The 22738-nt window shown below is 35.3% G+C and overlaps 1 protein-coding gene across 1 annotated transcript in view; it reads left to right on the forward strand.

The window, feature by feature from the left end:
- Nucleotides 1-22738, forward strand: part of Kmo (kynurenine 3-monooxygenase) — a 53084-nt gene that overhangs the window by 27752 nt on the left and 2594 nt on the right. The window contains 9 exon segments of the mRNA XM_076873039.1: nucleotides 487-576; nucleotides 3848-3896; nucleotides 8024-8111; nucleotides 9823-9988; nucleotides 13165-13236; nucleotides 14026-14147; nucleotides 16350-16497; nucleotides 18630-18687; nucleotides 21602-21684. Of these exon segments, the coding sequence (XP_076729154.1) occupies nucleotides 487-576; nucleotides 3848-3896; nucleotides 8024-8111; nucleotides 9823-9988; nucleotides 13165-13236; nucleotides 14026-14147; nucleotides 16350-16497; nucleotides 18630-18687; nucleotides 21602-21684 (876 nt within the window).

The following is a 22738-nucleotide window of genomic DNA, read 5'->3' on the forward strand; positions in this document are numbered from 1 at the left end:
ACAGGTGCAAGACAAGCATTCTACTATACCCACAGCTAGACAGTGTGTCTTAGAATTGATCATATAAATAAACATGAGTGCTATTTGCATTCTTTTTTCCTACAGTTGTTATCCAAATAGCAACAGCTTTGCATAAGAAAACCCTTTGCACTAAACTTCAAGAGTCCCAAGTTTTACCCCTCAAGATGTCCCTTTATGTCATTATGAGGAAATCACTTAACCTCTTTAATTGTAAAACATTCTCCCTAATCTGTGATGTTTGGTTTGGATCAGATCAGAAAATTAAAAGATCTAAACTTGGAAAAAAAAAACAAACAACTAAAAATTTCAGGAACAGTTTTCACTGCATGTGTTGTTATTATACTGGGTTTCAAGGGTCCTTTGTAATTATTAATATTTGAAAATTACATTTTAAATTCAATGTTTATCTTATTTGCATGTCGTCATGTTATTGTAATTGAAATCACTATTTCTGGCTTATTTCAGGTTATATCCCAAGGTGTTCCCATGCGAGCAAGAATGATTCACTTTCTTTCAGGAAGAAAATCGGCAATTCCCTATGGGACAAAGTCTCAGGTGGGTTTACCCTGAAGATAATGATTTTCACATTGATCAAAACTAGGCCTAATATGAAACCTGCCATTTGCTGGTTGGCTCCTCCTTTTCCTCTCCAGCCCTACCTTTGACATTGCCCACTTCAGATTAGACTCCAGGAACATATGTACTAGTTAGTAAGCTAATTCATAGGAGATGCTCAAAACATGACCCAGACCATAATGCACATTCAAAAAGAATTCGTTATGATTACTGTTCTTACTGTTAGGCCATTTCTTGCCTTTATGTTTTGCTCCTGCTGTTCAGCTGCCTGGGATGCCCTTTCCCGCCCATGTTCCTTTACAATTAGAGAAAATTAGTATGTTATTTGTTGTCAGTCATAATGGACAAGAACAACTCTGGGGAGTTTTATAATGCTGTTGCCTTTCCCTAACTAACCTTCTTGCCCCAAAGTTGCTTATAATGGAATGTATAAAATGAACCATAAATGCTTTCAGTACTCCATAATTTCTAAAACAACGGAGGCCAGATGGTGATGAAGAGTTTATGAATGAAAATTCATTTTCCTGCCTTGTGTTTTTCTTATTTTTCACATAGTAGCAACAACAACAACAACAAAAAACAAAACTGGGGAAAATATATATTTTCATCTAATTATGCCTTCTGAGTTTGTTTTCTCAAGATAGAATGAATGCACTAAAACACACATCAGCAAGAGAAAAATTCCAACTTGCTTTATTGTTACCCAGGATTGTCTTATTAAGCACAGAGTGAGGTTCGTATTGTTCCAAGCAGAATTCCTGTTGCAGGTAGATCTCAGACTCACCTGGAACCTTGTTAAAATGCAGAGTCAGATTCAGCAGGGATGGAGTGGAGGCTGAGGTTCTGCAATTCTAAGAAGCTGCCAGCTGGGGTTGATGCTGCTGGTCCACAAACCACACTTTGAGTAGAGAGAAGTGTGTGTGTATTGGGTGGTGGGGAGGGGGCGGTAGAGGAAAAGAAAAAAGAGAACAATAAATCCGCAAGAGGGTAAAAGTGTTGGTGAAAGTTCCGGTATTGGAGGCCTTCACTGTATTATTAAGAAGGAGGAAATGTCCCTTCCCCCATCCTTCCAGCTACTTCTGGATTCTTAAGAACTGAGTTAATACTAAATTTACAGCCACCCCTCTCCCTATAGTTTTTGCATCATTATATCTCATTCTAACATAGGGGCCTCCTTGGCCTGTAAGAACTACATAAAGTTGGTATTAACCACTCAGTTGCACAGCCTGTGAAAGTACAGAGCCATTTCCATGAACCCAGGATTTCTTCCCAGGGAACCTACCTTTCCTTGGCCTCCTCTGCCACTTGGCACTGACCCTCATGTGATATTGGCTACGTACCACAATAATCCAGTCCTGAAATTCACCCTTTCACTTACTCAAAAGGCCTGTGAATCTGCTGATTTATGTGTCATGGAGAGACCACTTTGTTCAAGGAACACAAACAATTTAGAAATCTTCCATGTGCAAAATCTGACTTATAAAACCTTTCTGACCCCCTTCTCTGGCTTTCCTCCTCCAGCTGTATTTTATTGTTTGTTCCTTAGTCCTTTTCCCCATGAAGCATTCAGACTCTTCCTGTCTGACTGCCTCTTGCCGCCTTCCTCCCAAATTGCCCTGGGAACTGTCAAAATACTGTCTAATATACAGAACAGATCAGAGCTCACTCCCAAATTTATATTTCTAAGCCCCTTGGCTCAAAATAGAGAAAGGGTACCCTGCACCTTATTATGAAGCATTCTCTTCTGAAGGCACTGGGGATGGAGAAAGCAAACACTTTTTTTCCCTAACATATTTGAAATAACTATTGTCTTATGAATTCCCAAAGGAGACTTTTTTTTTTTTTAACTTTTCTATGTTTTATTAGTAGTGTCTTTTTGGTTGCAAAAGCCACCTTATACCTCTTGACTTATTTATTCTTATTTGTTCTTCAAAAAATCAGCATTTCAGAATAGGTAGTTATAACACAATACTATTCAAAGATCTGAGGTAGACTGGTGTCCCTGCAGCACTGATGTGTCTGTCAGTTTTCAAATAATGCAAGCATCAACCAAACCTGACAGCTAACATGGAAAGGATTTTCCCCCACATTAATGTAAATGAATCTTCATAATTTGAATGTTTCTTGACATACTTTGAACAACACATTTGGTTTCCATTGGAAAACTGATTCATGACATAGAAGACCAGAAGACAGAACCATTCAGCAGAGAATGAAGAGGTTCATTTTAATTTACAGCAAAGACAGGAAGCTCCTCCATCATCATTACCACTGTGGTATGACCAACTTATTTTACAAAAGTTTAGATTCAGTTGTTAATGTAAAACTTTTACTTTGGGATAAGCTACAGATACATAAATTAATATTTATGTGTTAAAAAAATATTGTGACATCTCAAGAAAAATTATATGCTTTAAATATTTAAAGCAATAGATTTACCTTGAATTCCAAGGAGACACTGTAGTTAGCATAGGCTCTAAGTAGGTACTTCTATACAAAATAATAAATATTAAAAAATAGATTTTATAAGTGCATTATATAAAGATGAATATAAACCAAGCTGAATTTGTTACTATATATTTATTATTGTACATACTTTATTTTTTCCTTCTGTTTCTAAACTAATCTAAAATTAAAACACTTTAACGGTTGCCTTAAAGTGTTGAGGGTCCTAGGCACTGTGCCTACCTTGTCTCATGGGACTGTCAATCCTGCTGAACTTTCCTATGAAATCAGAAATAACCAACATATGTCCCAGTGAGGTTTAATCTTGTCTCTGCCAACTTCCAGCCTCACCACAACTAAATCTAACACACACACACACACACACAGAGACACTTTTTAATTAAAATGAAAGCCTACGGTAGTATTTTTGGAAAATTGTACATTTCTTCTAGTGATGCTATTATTACTGAAGTGTCCCAACAGCTAAATTTAGTTACCTAAGATGAAAATATTTCATTTATGACTCATTGTTAAAGTGAAATTACCTTAGTGAAATAATATTTCTTGTACCTACAAGAGAAGGATTTAGTTTTTAATCAAACTTTGAAAAAAACCCTAGTTTAAACTTGGGCATGTATTAGTACATGTATTTGGTTAAAGTGCTTTTTTAAAAGATCACTTAACTCAATGGTTATAAAACTAAGCTTGCAACCTATGCTAAATGATAAAGATTTCCTTTTGCTGAGTAACTTAGAATTATATTTTCTAGTCTGTAGAAACAGTTTCTACTCTGTTTCTCTTGCAGTATATTCTTTCCATAAGCAGAGAAAACTTGAACAAGGATCTACTGACTGGTAAGTCTGATGCTTTTATTTACCAGGTTGAGGACAGCACACTCATCTTGTCACATGATTTTGGGGGATTTTCTTACTATTGCTTTTTATGGGTTATAAAGAGAAAGGTTATGTACATTTTAATGTCCTTGAAAAGTATAAGTATTGCAACCTTCAGTGTTTCTTTTTTGCTCTTATCAATTATTTAAAGAAAACTGTTTGTTCATTGTGCAAATTCCTGTTGTCTCTTAGGCACTACCATGAATGAGTGCTCACTCTTGGTGAAGAACTCACAGTCAAAAGGGACAATAGGGGGCTGGGGTTGTGGCTCAGCAGTAGAGCGCTTGCTTCACACATGCAAGGCCCTGGGTTCAATCCTCAGTACCACATAAAAATAAATAAATAAAGGTATTATGTCCAAAAAATAAATATTTTTTTTTAAAAAAAGGGACAACAGAATGGTCAGACAATTTTGCAAAATGACATGATTAGATGTGCATTTCAGAAAGACAAGAAGCAGTGTGGAGGCTGAGAGAGGGTTGCAATCTTGAGGGCGTTGCCATATCCCTGAATGAAAAAACAGGGCCTTGGTTAAGCAACATGTTTGGAGGGGAGGGTGTAGATTAATGATATTTGTAGGAGACCAAAAGAGAGAAGGGACAGAGGAGGCTGAGAAAGAGGAACGTGTACAATAAAACCCTGAGGTTTCTAATTTGAGTAACTAAAAAGGTTTGCTCATTAATGGAAAAGTCACTGGATTATAAATTAAATTTGTAGTTTGGATAACCAATCCAATCATACCCCATGTACCTTTTGGCCTTTACTAACTTTAAGCATAGATCATTATAGTTTCTTCTCTTCAGCATTTGTACTAAACGGATTCATCTCCAGAAACACATGACGCTTAAGTGTTTCTTTTCTTTTAAACCAGTTCCTCTTGATGTAGTCCAGCAACCTCCCATCTTCAGGGATAAGAGGCTCAACATGATCTCTCTTTGTTTCCCCACAGTCCCCTCACAGAGAGTTTGTAACATGCCTGTCAGGATGAATTGAATTAAAATGAAATGAAATGAATTGAAGAATTGAACAGATTCAATTGAATGATTTGGGGGAATCATTCTAGCTAATTCATCAAGAACTTTGGAAACAGGGCATGGAATTCTTAATCCCATTCCTTCAGTTAAATTTAGCAGACTATCTTTCGGATAGATAGGTGAGTAAGGTGGGACTGCTTGGTGAGATGTATTCATAATGAAGCTAAGAAAGCAAATAAACTACAAACCAGTTTTTAGCAGTATAGTAGACCTAAGACAACCTCTTTACAGAAACCTCTAGTTTTACTAAGATTAAAAAAAATAATAAACATTCTTTGAAGCATCAGGCTTATGTGCATTGATTTATATAACTCTGTCAACAACTATGTGAGATAGGAATTATTTTTTAATCTCAACTTTATAGATGATAAAATGGAGGCTTAGAGATATTAGGTCACACTGTTAATTAGTAGTAGAATCTGGATTTTAACTTGAGTCTGTTTATTCCAAAGTCCATGCTTTTAATTACTCAGTTTCCGCCTCTAATATCAATGAAACACCTGCTAATACTAAGGCACTAAAACATGGAGAAAGTACAATCTAGTGGTGCACAGGACATAATTTTATAAACACCACGAATATATTAATAAAATGAATGCTGATTCTCTTAACTCAATCTTCACTTGGCATATAAAGTTCTGCATTTCTTTGCAAGGCATAAGATGTGTGAGCCATACATATTCAGTCAATTATACATGCTCATATCTCTCTAACTAAACAACCTCCTGTTGGAAAGGATTGCAGCTAAATTGTATCCTTGCATCAACATTTCATGCAGGATTGTTTCATGGTTCACTGTTCTCTGGAATGTTATTAATTGTTAAGCAAAACAAGACAGAAAAAGAATGTGTGATCAGGAAGTGTGATTAAATCCTTCATCAAGCCTGTTGAAACTGGCTTTTCTTTATTTGCAGTATTTCTCAGGGCCTTTATTATACCAATTAGCACTGTGGAGTTTCTAAAGCAGCTGGGGCCACAAATATCAACCACAGGTGTAATTTGCAGCTTTACATAAACAACACTTAAAAAATATTAAAAATGAGTGAAATAAAATTTAATAAGACTTACTGTATATGTATTTTTTAATGCTAGGAATTGAAGCCAGGGTTTTGCATGCCACTGGGCAACACCCCCTGACCCTTAATAAAATATATTAACCTAATATGTTTAAAATATTTTCATTTCAATGTATAATCAATATAAATTACTCATGAGCTATTTTTATTGCTGTATGCATATGTATGTACATATATATTAAGTTGTCAAAATCCAGGGCATGCAACATTTCTCAATTTGGACTAGCCACATTCCAAGCATATTTCATGTGACTGGGGACCAGCACAGGACAGCTCAAGGGAGCCATAGTGTTCAGTATTTCTCTATGTCTTTGACTGTAGAACCGTTTTTTTTTTTTTTTTGTTGTTGTTGTTTTTTAAAGCATCATATCCAAAACCAGTGTTTGGTGGAAAAAATTATTGCACAATGCTATAAATTTATGTAGAAAATTAGTAAAAAAAAAAAAAAAGTTTATTCTATGAACACCCTTTATATTTGTAAAATGGCTTCTCCGCTATCAGATAAACTCTGATTTCTGTCAAGTTATTTACCAAAAGATTTTTTTATATACATAGATAAATTTCTTTGGTTTAGCAACTCTCATATTTAAATATTCAAAAACTTCCAATCTGATATTCAAGACTCCTAAAATCTTCAGACCTTAAATCAATCCAACAAACACAGCAGAAGAAGACATATTGAGATGAAATAAAGAGATAAATTAGGAATATTGAGTTGGAAGTCAGAACCCGTATCTCATTTCCTCTAAGTTTTTTCAAATTCAGTATTTTTAATTTAATTTTTGACATCTAAAAAACCACTACTAAATTAATGTATACAATTTGATGGACTTGTACTTAAATTTTTATTATGTGTGAACTCAAGGATTTTACCTTTTCTTCCAGGATTCTGAGTACTCTAAGATGAAGGGTTTTGAACTAAGTCATCTCCAAGATTTATTCCAGCTCTAATACCTGTATTCTGATTTGTACTTTTAAAAACAACAAATAGCCTACTTATAGATCTTCTATTCATGAGCATTAATAGGGTCAAAAATCATTATTGTACTACTGTAATAAAATTTGATTGTTAGTTCAGAAAATAAAATTCACTCTGTTTTATAGATTATTACCAGGCAAAGAAAAAAGCAATAAAACAATTTCTTTATTCAACTGTGTTTCAAAACTTCTTACTCTTTTCCCCCCTTTCATGTTTCAAAGCTTCTTACTCTTTACTCCTTTTTCCCTCCTAACAATTCCAGTGGTTTCCCCTCAACCCCAGCACTAGGGATTGAACTCACTATCACTAAATTATACCCCAACCTTTTTTATTTTTTATTTTCAGACAAGGTCTTAATAAGTTGCTTAGGCTGGCCTCAAACTTGGGATCCTTCTGCCTCAGTCTTCCAAGTCACTGGAATCAAAAGCATGTGCTACCAGGCCTGGCAATATGCCAGTGTTTGATTCCAAAAAGACTCAACAAATCAATAGTCCGTCTATACTTGTGACAATTTGAATTAGAAGTCCAGAGGACTTGCTAAAAAGAGATAGCAAGACATGTATAATATGAGGAAAGGAGTTTGGCCAAATATCTCTAATCATAATAAAACCTTAAATTGGAGCTAACTTTTGAAATATGATGCCTGTTTCTTAACAGGGGCACTAACAATTACTGGAATGCAAGAGTTTGCAGAAATGCAATTGTGTGTGTGTACATGTGTATGTGTGTGGGTGTGGGTGTTGTGCTGGGAATAGAACCCAGGACCTTGTGCATGCTAGGCAAGCCCTCTACCACTGAGCTCCATATTTTTAAAAACTGTGAGTATAACTGATTTTTATTTTGAATTTGCCAAAATTTGTTGAACTACCATTTTAACAAATTTGTTTTACATTGTTAAGAATAAATATATCATATTCTTCCCAGAAAATGATTAAGATTCAATTTGATCAAGTGAAACAATTGAAATGTCTGTTCAATTTCCCTTCTTTGTTTCCTCAGCTGTTGAGAAACACCCCAATGTGAAAGTGCATTTTGGCCACAAGCTGGTAAAGTGCAATCTCGAGGAAGGGATGGTCACAGTGCTTGGGTAATCAATGGGGCAAGTTCTTGACTACTAGGAGGTGGAGGGGTGGAGGCCTGGAATGGAGAATTGTATCTGTAAACTTTGTTCTTTGTCTCTTTTGAAAGAGTTAAATGATTACTAAAAGGGTAATTCACACAGTTTCTAGACTCAAGAAATTTTAGATTGAAAATAGGCTCTGGGTGCCTACTGAATACCAGCACCAGTAATTTGTCTTAATTTTCATGCTCTCTCATCTTCTTAGTCTTTGACACTGGAGACCACTCTGCTTCCAACTCTCTCTTTCCTGGAAATAGGTGACCCTGGCTACCCTGTTTCTTCTGTCCTCTTTCTGGGTACTCTTTCTCTGCCTCACTTTGGCTGACTGTATTTTTTCTACTATTCTAAGCATGGTAGCCCATTCTTGGGATCCCCACTCATGACTTCCACAACCACTCATAAAACGATGTGGATTTAAAATGAGCATCTCTGGTCCAGGCCTCTGTTTTCAAATTCTCAATCCTTATTAAAGTCCTAATCAATGAATGTTAATTTCTCAACCACAGGTGCATCTTGCCATTATTTCAAATAACTCATGTCTTAATCATCTATTTCTCCCCAAACCTTTCCCATTCCTGTCTTCCTTGGTATCATTACCAACATAATTAGAACTATTCTTGATGTGACCTTTTTCCTATTTTTACCCATTAAAACTGTAAACACACTGCAGTCTGTCTTGCACCCCACTGACTTGCAGGTCTGAATTCCTTCTTCCTGCTGCCCAGCAGTGTCCTGCTCTCATCCTGCACATGTAAGCTATTGCTATTACCTGTATTTTGCCTCCACTTCAAATTTTCTTAAGTGAGTTTTCTTAAATTACCACTCTTAATACGTTATCCTTCTACTGGAAAAATTTATTTTTCCCTCTGCAGTAAGAATTTAAACCTTTTATCCTTGCATCCTGATTTTTTTTCTCCCCTCCACACATTTGACATTTTACAGATATCCCTACAAATCTATGGGCTCCTTATCCATAGATTCAGCCAATTTCAGATCAAAACTGAAAAAAAAAATTGCATCTGTACTGAGCAGGTACAGCAGGTACATTGTTTTAGGTTTTATAAATCCAGAGATGAACTAAAGAAGATGGGAGGATGTACATTGGTCATATGTAAATCCCATCCTATTTTACATAAGGAAATCAGCAGATTTGGGTATCCTGGAACCAACATTGAAGAATAAAGAGGGACAACTGTATTCTAGTGTTAAGCTTATCTTCTGATACCCTTTGCTCAAGCCAAACTTGTTAATCCTAGAAAATCCTGATCACATCCATGCAGTTGTTCATACATTCATTTATACATCTGGAATATATAAAAGTACTGTTCATTCATGCACTTGGAACACCTTACCCTTTTCTCAAGATTCTCTTCCTTCATGCAGAGAAACCAACTCCTTGACACACTTTCATGGGCTAACATATCTTCAGTAATCAGTATGTTTGTCTATTATTCTCATTCTCATAAGCAAAACCATTACTGGGATAAGTGTTTTCACTTTAATTTTATATCTACTAACTCAAAGCTCTACATTAGGCACATGAAAGTGAATTTTTTGATTTACCCATTGATCTACTACTTTTCATACCTTAAGAGAAGTACATCATCATTTTCACCAGATTATTTTTGTGGTGGTGGGTGGGGGGAAGGGAATGGTGATGATTCATTCTGTTTTTCAGATCTGACAAAGTCCCCAAAGACATCACTTATGACCTCATTGTAGGATGTGATGGAGCGTATTCAACAGTTAGAAATTACCTCATGAAGAAACCCTGCTTTGATTACAGTCAGCAATACATTCCTCATGGGTACATGGAGTTGACTATTCCACCAAAGAATGGGGATGTAAGTCCTTTCCCTTTCCACATCCCTCTCCCTAGGAGCGAAGGAGAGTACTCTAGTGTAGTGGCTCTTAGTGACATGTCTTGAGCAGTTTTGAGGTCTACCACAAGAACTTTGTAATTGATAGCAAATCAGATGTGCAGGTATCGCTTTAATAACATCATTATATCACTCTCACTCAATCTTTTGATATGCTTTCTTGAGTGAGATAGAAAAGAGTATAGTTTTAACCACTCTACTGGAAACACACATCGGATTTGTATTATTATGATAATGTCATTTGTCTATGTTCTCTTGGGAAAAGAAAACAGATTGGGACCCAATTCTCCAGTACACTGACAATCCAAGATATTTATAACCATGATTTAATTAAATGTTAAATAATAAATCAAATAAACTGTTGCAAAGAGATTTTCATTGTGTTTTCTCATTCCCTAGTATTTCTGTTAAACAATAAGTGTCACCAGAGGCAAATAAGTGTATGCAAATTTTTACATAAAATTTGTTTTCATTCATTTTATTTTTAAAAGTAAAAATTTTATTTTAAAATATTTTAATATTTTACATGTGAAATGAAATATATCTTTAAAGTATAAAATTAAATTTAAAAAATTTAGAACATTCTAATATTTTAAATATATAATAAAAATTTAAATTTTATTTGCTTTGTCCTTACCAAATAACAATAGGAACCTGTTAAGGATAATTAAAATTTTAACAAAAGCAATAAGAATTTTGACTTCTAAGTAGGTGACAGTAAATGCTTGATTTGCCTACAAAATAGTCATTTTAAAGGTGCTGACTTAATCTATCCTAGCTAGTCAGTTTGGGGACAGCTAGTCAGTTTGGGACAGTGGTGTTGCATACTGTCCCAACTGTATAGGTCAGTCAAATCCATACTTCAATGTTTTATTGCCTTTTTATTTCTTACTCCTGGTCAAAAATATATTCATTAATTTTTCAGTGATTACTTTATGGTTTTCAGGTGGGTCCTATTCTGGATTTTTCAGGGTAACAGAATTCTGTTGAAAAATTGTCCTAGACTTAAGTAGAATAGTTCCCACCAAAGTAGATTTAAGACAGCCATTTATTTTCTAACTGTAGATAATTAATAGTAAAGATTATGCATTCTTTTTTTTCAAACACACTCTTTTATGAAAGAGTGCTTTTTCTGTTGTTTGTTTGCATTTGTTTTTGAGATGGGATCTTGCTGTGTGTCCCAGGCTGTTCTTGATCCTCCTACCTCAGCCTCCCAGGTAGCTAGGACTACTTAGCCATTTAGAAAGTGCTTTGACATGGCAATATGACTCAGACATGGGAACATTTTTACATGAAACCCTCAAACCCATGAAGCTTTCTCATTTTTCCTCTCCCCTGCCCTTTTCTTTCTTTTACCTAATGTGTATACAACAGACATTTGAACTCTTATCTCTGGTGACTAGAGTGGGAATGAGAGGTTGGTTAAAAAAAAAAAAAAAGCCTTTGGGTTCCTGTGTGTGTGTGTGTGTGTGTGTGTGTGTGTGTGTGTGTGTTTTGTAGTGCTGGAGATGGAACCCAGAGCTCCCCACATATTAGGCAAGTACTATAGCACTAAGCTATACCTCCATCCTGGAGGTTCATCTTAAAAGTTGTTTTTGTATCGATAACAAACTCTTTTGCCTTGTCCTTTTATGTTTGGAGGTACTTATGGTGAGTGGACTAATGGGATTTTGCTGAGTCTGACCTGGGGATTGCTATTCCTAAGGATATCTACTGAGAGCATGATTTGGTACTATAGAGGCTGAATATTTAAAGGATTATTTTCTAGGATCATGGAGTATGTGTGAATATTAGTATGTTCTTGGCATCCTACTCTCTCTCTTTATCTCAATGACATAGAAACCATTTTCTGAGGAAGACAGAAAATATATATTATATTCCAAACTATTCTAATTACTGTTGCAGTGAATGACAAACAAAATTGGTTTCAGTTGTTAATTCTCCTCACTCCTTAGCTTTTGGAGTTTTAATGGCAACATGGTCACAGATACAAAAGATAGCAGGAAGGGAAGGCAAGGATGTTTTCTTCCTGCAGGCTGGCCTCCTCAGGACCCTCCCAAAATGCTAGGCTCATTTATGCCCCCTCTGTCTGGTTGTACACAAAGCCACTGTCCTTTACTTCTTACCTAATCTATGTTTTCCCCTTTTATACAAATCCCTTCCTTTAACCACACCAGCCCCCAAGTACTTCCCTGCCTGGCAGGCACAGACCCTTCTCCTAAGACACAAAAACCTTAATACAGTGTGAAAATGCCAGGGTGGACACCTAGCCTGCCTGGACCCTAGCTGACCTAATCTAGCTATCTGCCTGCAGAAGAAATAAGCACAGGATAGAAAAAGGAAAAGTAAATTTTATGCCCTTAGATCAAACTGGGAGAAGCAGCTAGATTGTTTCTCCACCAACCCCACATAAATGGTTAAAGTTTATACAAATAAAAGTCAGGTGACACATATGTAGATTTTGCGAGGCTGTGCTTAGCCAGAGAATGTGTCAGTTTTAATTTCCTTGGCATCTGTCCTCGGCATGAGGAAGATATTTATTCTTTCTCAACTTTTGTTGAGGAAGTTTGTTCGGGAGCTCTCTGTTTCAATTACACTGTTCTTTTAGTATTTATTCCACTTAAGAGATAAGACTTCTTCCTACTATTTATGTTGTGGGAAACAAAATTTTGTTAGCCTTGTGAAATTTAAGCTTAAAATTTTCCTGTACAGTATAAAAAAGTACCAAAATAAGGTCTAAATTATTATGTATATATACACTCACACCTATATATCTATCCTCATATATATTTTGTTTATTTGTATTATATGTTTTTTACATAAATATATGTGTGTAAATATATATATGCATATGTGTATGCATATATATGGAAAAAGAGAAAGAGAGAAAACATACTATAGCATGTTTTCAATCTTGAATTATACCTGGTATCAAAAACCTACCTAAGGTGGAGCTTATAAAGACAGAATGTAAAGTATTTTCTAACCAACTTCTATTTTGTGTAACAGCAGATATGTGTATCACAATGTATATTATATTGATTGAAATTACTGTGAAAACAATATAAAGCAGAGTCAGTTTTATAGATGTGCTATATCCGAGCACTAATCAAACATATATATGCTTTTTATTTCTGCAGTATGCCATGGAACCGAATTATCTGCATATTTGGCCTAGAAATACCTTCATGATGATTGCACTTCCTAACATGGTAGTATATAGAACTTCTTACCAATTCTCATTTTGCATCTATGATGAATGTTTTTTGTTACTTACTTTTATACCTAGTATGTGAATACCTAATTGATCTCTTCATTGTTTAATCAATTTAGTGATTATATCTGAAAGCTTTAGGTTATTAAGGAAAAACCTGGGAAGGAAGTCCAATTATTTACTTTGGAAAGGAGGTTTAACTTAGTTTAATTAATAATGGGAGTTTATGTGTCATCTTCATCAAAAACAGTCTGGAAGGAAATGCCTCCCCCAGTAAGGGGAAAGAGATTTAGGTTACATATTATGAAGAACCTCTAGCCTTCAAGGTCTGTAAGACATTGGAATATACATTATCAAAAAAGAGCTTGGGTTTTCTTTCATTAGACCCTGAGGCTTTTTTCCTATGTAGATCTCATCATCTGTTCTCTGGTTGGTCTTTTTCCTCCTGTTGTGGTCTATCCTGTGGTCCAGTGCCTTTGATACTATCTTAAAAAACGAGAAAGAAAAGAAATAAAATCAACCAGTCTATTAGTAATCTAAGGAGTGTAGTGTTTGCTTAGTGAACATGGAAAGTTTAGATGGTAGAACTTCTACTAATAAATAAGCAAGGAAGCCCAGGAGAACCCCTGGGACTTAGCAGAGCTTTCTTCTAGAGATGGGGACAAAATGATGATGCCTTTTCTGTCTGCTTGGATATTCCTTACTAGAGCTCCTTGGTCCTTAAAAGAAGCCCTGCAATTCAGGAATCCACTTTTCTTTCTCACTCTGTTCCCTCTTCTTTTCACAGAATAAATCTTTCACGTGCACTTTGTTCATGCCCTTTGAAGAGTTTGAAAAACTTCTAACCAGGACAGATGTGCTGGATTTCTTCCAGAAGTACTTTCCGGACTCCATCCCTCTAATTGGAAAGTAAGTTTCAAAATGTACAATTATGCCTTTTGCTTTATTGGTTTGAATTATTCCAAATAAAGTTTATGCAATTTATTTGTTTTGATTAGCATGACGGATTATGAAGTAACCTGGACAGAAGTCTACATAGAGCAAAAGTCTAAGTGAATGTTCTGCTGTGAGCAGGAATTCTGAAAAAGTTCATGCCATGTCCAGTTTCTCCTGGAAAGACAAGCCACCAATGTCCTAGGGCTGTCATGTATCTGTGCAGGCTCCTCAGGCTCCTTGAACTCCTTGGACTTGGCTGTGTTTCCTTCTACTGGGAAATACAGAGCAGATACATCTAGCAACCTCATTCTCAGATCCAACACTTACTGGTTATATCACTTTTCCTGTCTTGGGTCTCTCATGGTAAAATGCTGATAAATAATAGTACCTAACCCAAAGCATTACTATGAGTCAATGAGATCATGCTTACAAATCATTTAGCACAGGACCTGTAGACATTAAGTTACGCACAGTTGACAGCTGATTGTATTAGCTTTCTGGCTTTAGATCTGCTGCTATTCTAACCTATGTCATTACCCTTCCTTTGAACTAGGTTGTGTACTCTCAGAAGGGCCTCTTCTCTCACTGACTTTTCCTCCTGGAATCCAGCTCTGTTTCTGCACCAATAATATCCTTATGAAGGCAGCCCAATGCTGCCAGAAGAATATATGTTACTCTGTTCAGACTGTTATATAACAAAAATCCCATAGACTAGGTGGCTTATAAGTGACTGAAATCTATTTCTCACAGTTCTGGAGGCCTGGAATGTGCACTGACATGGTACCAGCAGTGTCAGTGCCTGATGAGGGCCTGCTTCCTAGTTCATAGAAGGCAGTTTCTCCCTGTGAACACACACAGTAGAAGGGAAAAGGGGTCTCCCTAGGGTCTCTTATGAGGCCATTAGTCCTGTGGTCCAGTGCCTTTGATACTATTTTAAAAACATGAAAAAGAAAAGAAATAAAATCAACCAATTTATTAGTAATCTAAGGAGTGTAGTGTTTGCTTAGTGAACATGGATACTATCCTGTGGTCCAGTGCCTTTGATACTATCTTAAAAACATGAAAAAGAAAAGAAATAAAACCAACCAATCTAATAGTAACCTAATCTCATGGGGGCTCTGCTCTCACGATCTAATCACCTCTCAAAGGCCAAATATCATCACATTGAGGATTGGGATTTCAACATATGAATTTTATGGAAACATAAACATTCAGGCTATAATAGACCAGGATTTTAATATTGCTTCTGCCCCTTATTTTCTTGAGTTTCACCTTTAAAATGGTATCATAGTTCCTACTTTTTAGGGTAGTTAAGAAAATCCAATAAACAAGGAGAAAGGGAGAGTTCACTGTTGGCCCTTAGTAGGTCTTTTAAAAAATTGCTAGTTTACCTTCTTTTCCTGTAGACAAAAATCAGTCTGTATTGATCTCTCCTTCTCAAACATGGAATGTGTCTGCACATCACATTTAGCCCTTATTACTTTTAAAATTTTTCCATGACTATTTCTTGCTTCTCCAGTCAGATTTAAGATACTTGAGGGTATGTACTGTTTCTCTATTTATAGCTTTCACAAAGCCCCTATAGATGCATTATAAATGCTAGAGGGTGTTTTTGTTTGTTTTATGTCTTAGTCATCATGTTGCACAATAAATCTCTTGAATTTTTCCTTCTGAAATTTTGTGCCCTGTGATTAACATATTCCAGTCCCCCTAAATACTATTCTGGTTGCTATTGTTCATTTCCAAATTCACTGGATTTATATTAATTTTAATTTTGGTTTGTTGTAGATAATCAAATGCATAACAGTGTTTGTTCAATATTTCCATAGAATACTAAAGTATACCAATGCATTTAAAAATTCCATGACCTATGTGCATGATAATGTCTTCATGACATCACATATGACACAGAAATATTTCAAATTGTTCAAATGTGGTCAAGCTTGTTCTTTTGGGATATGATTAATATTGTTGCAAATCAAGAAGTTAATTAGAACAATGGAATTTTAAGACTGGTAGAAACTTCACTTTTCCCTTTCCTATTTTCTTCTTGACATTCTTGTGTGTTTTTCAGTAAAATCTTGAATTAAAAAAAAAGCCAGCAACTTTGAAAGAATCCAGCAGAATTTAATACTAAGTTTAAAGTCTTTTTATTCTGCTTACTTTCTTCTGAAGGCAAGCCCTGGTGGAAGATTTCTTTTTGTTGCCTGCCCAGCCCATGATATCTGTAAAGTGTTCTTCCTTTCACTTTAAATCACATTGTGTGCTGATGGGAGATGCGGCTCATGCCATAGTCCCATTTTTTGGGCAAGGAATGAATGCGGTGAGTTTTTTGTTTTGTTTTGTTTTGTTTTTCCCCTAGATAGGTTCTAGAAATATTTCCAGGTTAGTCTCAACCTAATTGTCTTAAATAAAAGATAAATCTAAGATTATCCCCATATGATAACCAAGAACCCAGTCAATTAAACAATTATACCAATTGCTTAATTAGATCAATTGCCAACACTAGTCAGGATTTGGATTATTTGCTCCAGTATCCAATATAGAAAAAAATCATAGAGCATAATATAGTATTCTGTTCAGTTGAGAAATATATCAATAGCTCAATATTTGGAAATTTGGTTCTCAGTAATTGAAGATTTCTTTTTTATTAAATTTTAATTTTTTAGTTGTTGATAAAACTTTATTTTTATTTATTTATATGTGGTGCTGAGAATTGAATCCAGTGCCTTACACATGCTAAGCAAGCACTGTACCACTGAGCTACAACCCCAGCCCTCAAGTCTTCATTTTTAAAATAAAGTTTGCCTAGAGACTATGCACAAGTATATGATATTAGCATCAAAAACAGGAAAAAAATATTCTAAATTATCTGTTTCTTCTCTACTTTTTCTTTCTAAAGGAAAGGGAAAGGGAAACATGATTGACAGTGTTAACTAAAACTCTGAAATGGATTAAATGTTGAATGCAACTGCCATCATGGAAATTTTAATAATCTGACCAGAAAGAAATTTCAGAAAAAACTAGTTCTTAAATACTGAACACTATTTACAAAATTCTAATTAATTTTCTGTATGTGTGTAAATATGTATGTTCACACACATGCATGCTAGTAGTTTATTAATCATTAGTCACGTTTTGCTTTAGTGATTAGAATATATTATAAATTTTAAAAAGAGCTTTTTTGTGGTGGGGGGAGAAAAAGCATTCATTCATTTATTTTTTTAAAAAAGAGGCTTTGAATCTAATTCACTGCATTTTCCACAGAGCAGTGGTAAACATTTTGTATTATTGAAATTTAAGAAGACATCAACTGTACCATAATGGATTAAGTATCCAGCTATTAGAAAGTCTGTGTTCAAATCTTACCTCCAAGGTTTATTATACAGTGTATTTTTGTACAACTTACTTACTTTATCTTTACTTTCTAATTTATAAAACTGGTATCTTAATAGTATCTACTTCAGAATTTTTTGGAGAGTAAATGCATTAGTTGAAATGAGAAATTAAAACTGTTATGTAAGCCTCATTTGCTATCTTTCATTTCTAAATTCCTATGCCATTAAAAGCCTATATACTGATCTGTAATTTATTTGACAAAAAATTTGCTTACTTTAGATGTGACCTCTATAATGGATGTTAAGTATATTTTTAAATGTTTTTATATCTTCTCTAAAATTATAGTTCAATTTGAGCTAGACATAATGGTGCAAACCTGTAATCCCAGCAACTCAGGAAGCTGAGGCAGGAGAATCTTCCTGTTTGAGTTCAACTGCAGCCTGAACAACTGAGGGAGACCCTGCCTCACAATAAAAAATAAAAAGGGCTGGGATGTAACTCAGTGATAGAGTACTCCTGGGTTCAATCCCTAGTACCACACACCACAAAGCAAGCGAACAACAACAAAAAATGCTTATAGTTTAAATTCCTGGAAAACAGAAAATAGTTTTTGATTTTTCTTATTCCTCACTACGTTTAGCATAGCAGTTTATCAATTTTGATTTAGGAAATTTACTTTAATCTTGAGGTATAGGAACTAAATTAATTTTATCCTATCATTAAATTGTTCTAAATGTGAACCTTAAAGACCTGAATGGTTTAAATATTAAATTCTAAACTTCATGGTAGAATAATATAGTTATTTGTTCTTTTCAAAGGAAAACTGGAACCCATTGACATTATAGTAGTATAATTTAAATATTTGGTCATACTCTATATCACTATAACCAAATAAATATGAATCGGGCAAAGATAGCATCATCAAACATGCAGATAGATGATGGTCTTTTATCATCATAATTCAGTGCAGGTAACAACTGAAGTGCTATGTACTGGCTGAAGATAAACAGCTTATACATTATACTCACCGATGCACATTCTGTTTGAAATTGAGAAGTTTATAATTTTTAATTTATCATTTCATTTATTTTTTTCTCATTGTTTTTCTTGTTTCAGGGATTTGAGGACTGCTTGGTATTTGATGAGCTAATGGATAAATTCAATAATGATATTAGTAAGTAAAATTTCTCAAATGGTCATGGACTAGCCCCTGACTAACTGTAAGCCTATTTTTGATCCTCAGTGATCACAAACCCATGATGTGTATTCCTCATTCAGGATTATAAACTTTTTAGTTAGCAATCTCTGCCATTATTGTTGCCCATCTCAGACAATGGACACCACCTCCATTTGTTCATGGAAGTCTATCTTAGTCAGTTTTCCAATACTATAAAAAATACCTGAGATAATCAACTTTATAAAGAGAAAAGCTTTATTTTGGCTCATGATTTTGGAGGTTTCAGTTCACAAGCAATCGGCTCTGTTGCTTTGGGCCTTTGGTCAGGCAGTATATCATGGCAGGAGCCCACGGGAGAGCAAAAACTGCTTACTTCATGACTGGAAGACAAATAAGAGACTGGAGTCCCCACGATCCCTTTGATGGGCATGTACCTAATGTCACAAAGATTCCCCACTAGCCCCACTTCTTAAAGGTTCAACCACTTTCCAATAGCGGCCTCCTTGGGGGCAAGGCTTTACTATGTGGACCTTTGAGGGACACTTAACAACCCAAACAGTACCAAGCTCATTACAGCCATCTGTGCAAAGATAAAAGTTCAGAATACCAAAACTAGGTGGGGACGTGTTCCTTTCTCTTCCTTTTCAACCTAAGTAAAACCCCCTGCCTGTATCCCTTACAGAGCACCCTCAGAAACACTTCAGTGCTTTTTTGCTTTTTTCCCTATCAAAGTTTGCAGCAAATCAGTCATCTTGAATGCTTTTTCCTGATACTAGGCACTCTCCCTGGGACATTGGCAGCTCTAATGGGTTGGCTTTATATAATTCTATGTGACATAATTTCACATATACACCAGGCCATGTTAAGACCAATGGTAGGCTAGGACTACAGGCATAGATTTTTGTTACTGTTGTATCATTTCTTTCTCTAGCCGGGTGCCGTAGTGGGTGCCTGTAATCCCAGTGGCTCAGGAGGTGGAGGCAGGAAGATTCCGAGTTCAAAGCCAGCCTCAGCAACTCAGCAAGGTCCTAATTAACACAGCAAGTCCCCAGTACAAAAAAAAAAAAAAAAAAAAAAAAAAGCCTAATTTCACCAGGAAATCTCCAGATTTTCCTCAGGTCTCAATTCTTTTATAGTTGTAAAACTCAAGGTCCAAACAAAGTTGATCAAGACACCAAAAAGAAAGGAAGGTTGCAATTGATACTTCCATTTGTCTTTTTTTTTTTTTTTAAGTTGTCAATGGACTTTTATTTTACTTGTTTATTTATTTATATGCGGTACTGAAATTTGAACCCAGTGCCTTACACATACTAGGCAAGGGCTATACCACTGAGCTACATTTGTCTTTTGATTAATTAGAAATTGATTCAGTCAATGTATTAATTTTGCAAATATTGAAGTTGTAACTTTTTATGTAAAATTATGAAATTAAATGTATACATAAAAGGAATTGGAAACATTAGCCCAGGAACTGTACAAATTTTCCCTGCTTCCCAGCATCACGTGTTCTCAAAAGGTACCTCTGAATTTAAACCTGTTTTGGATAAGAGGTAGACTAGAAAACCAATCTTGAAGTTTATACCTAGATTTGAATAGTAACTCACAGTCTTAGCTGTGTGATCTTGAGCAAGTCACTTAATCTTTCTAAAACCTTCATTATTTTTCATCTGTAAAGTAGGAATAATAATATGAAGGAGTTGTGAAGAATAAATAAAAGAATCTATGTAAAGCATTAAAAAGAAAAAAAGAGAGAAATCATGGTATAAAGTAAGTTCATAGTAAATTGTTTGTTATAGTGTTACAGGAAGTCATCAGACACTGCTGCATGGGCCTAAAGGAATTATAGGATGTTAGGGAAACCTTCTTCTTCTCTTCTTCCTCCTCCTCCTCCATTTCCATCTTTCTTTCCCAGTCAGCATACCCAGATGCTCAGGAACCAGAGGTATTTGGCTTCATTCCTTCTTAGCCCTTGTTTTGCATGCAATAATTAAGGTGGATGAAGAATTCATGTATCAGAATACACCGTCATTACTGGTTTTGGATACTAGAGAACAAAGATAAAACAATAGTAATCAAGAGTAATAATCCTAATTAACATTATTGAACAACACATATACACACACACACACACACACACACACACACATATATATATGTATATATATTTATTTATTTATTCTTGTTTTTTTTTTTTTTAAAAGCATTCCCTTGTTTGATCCTCACAGAATACATGGAACATCAGTATTAGTCTTATCTCGATTTTACAACAGTGAAATTAAAGTTAAGTAACTTTCCCAAAAACATGTCATTAGGAAATGGTGAACTGGGACTTGAGCCCAGATTTCCTGACTTTGGAAGTGGCATCTCTAACAACTAGAGTCGTTCAGCTATGTGAATGTAATCTCAGTCATTCACCTTTCAAATATTTCAATATTTCTTGTATACCAGGTTAAGATTTTATATATAAAAACATGGAGCCTGCCTTCTAAAAACTCACTGAAAAATGAGGGAGATGGTATTTAAGATAATAAGGTACAATGAGACAAGTGTGCACAAGAGCCAAACAAACACCAAGATGAGAGTGGCAGGTTCTAAGCAGTGCTGAGGGTCATTTGTAGCCACTTACATGGGCTGTTTTCCACTTGTGAAATAAAAAAAATAATGACTTCACCAATAAAGAACTATAATATATATTATCTTTATTGTAAATCTTATTTAATCTCAACAGGAAATAATCTGTAGGCATTTCTCAATAACCATAGATTGTTGATCATACAGAATAGTTATCCATAGTTTTAAAAGGTTAGAAAAACTGTGGGTAGTGAATATACTATTTAACTTGACCTAGATAGAGTCTAGCATGTTTTTATAGACTGTTTTGAAAACATATATTATTTAACTTGGTTTCTAGGTATGTGCCTTCCTGAATTCTCAAGGTTTAGAATTCCAGATGACCATGCAATTTCAGACCTATCTATGTACAATTACATAGAGGTAAGTTTTGGCTCCATTCCGTAAAATGATTCACTGATAAGATTAGCAATAATTTATTTTTTTGTGTTCCAGTCCAATCTCATGCATCATGTCTAAAGACATGTACAGACAAGAACACACACAGTGGGCTGGGGATGTGGCTCAAGCGGTAGCGCGCTTGCCTGGCATGCGTGCGTCCTGGGTTCGATCCTCAGCACCACATACAAACAAAGATGTTGTGGATGCTGAAAACTAAAAAATAAATATTAAAAAAAGCACACACACAGTATTCCTTAGACATAAATATGTTACTAGCAACAATGACCCACAAAACATCATTTCCATCTGCACATTCTCAGATATTAGACAGTAGAGTTAGTAATAGGCTACTTTAATGAAAATATAATGTGGGGATGTACTAATTACAGAATCTAATAAATGTTAGCTGAGCTTTCCAACCTTAATATTATGAACTGTATATTTAGAGTAGTACTGCATATACTTTAAAGCCTGTGTACTGAATAAAATGTATAATAATACCAAATAAATTCCTGGGTACAAAGACTAGTGCTTTGAAAAAATACACATTAATTCCATTTTAAACCATTGCATTGTTACAGGGCTAGTGCTTTATGGGAAACCAAGGCAGCATGAAGGGCCCCCTCATCTAACCCTGGTTCTTACAATTGGATCAGAAAGATTTGAGACATGTCACTCAGAGTAACAGGCGTGAATTTATTAAAAGGAAAAGGAAAGGGGACATTCTCAAGGGAGAAAGTAGGTCCTCTTAGAGAGAAGAGGGGTGGTATGCCTCTCCTGCCTTCTAGCTTAATTGGGGTTCCAGAGAAATTTCCAGGGAGTTGTACTGAAGTCCACCTTGTGACTCAAGTCCATCCTGACAGCAGGATGACATCAGACTTTCAAGTCCCTACTGCCATGTCAACTTTGGGTCACTTTGGCCCAGGCTGACTGGTTCTAATTGAAACTTGTTCATACAGATTTTATAGATAGGGAGAATATCCTTATCACTCTGAGTTCTGGAATCTGGTCTGTTAATGGTCACAAAAGTCCCCGC

The sequence above is a fragment of the Callospermophilus lateralis genome, chromosome 13 (genome assembly GCF_048772815.1).
Source record: "Callospermophilus lateralis isolate mCalLat2 chromosome 13, mCalLat2.hap1, whole genome shotgun sequence".
NCBI lineage: Eukaryota > Metazoa > Chordata > Mammalia > Rodentia > Sciuridae > Callospermophilus > Callospermophilus lateralis.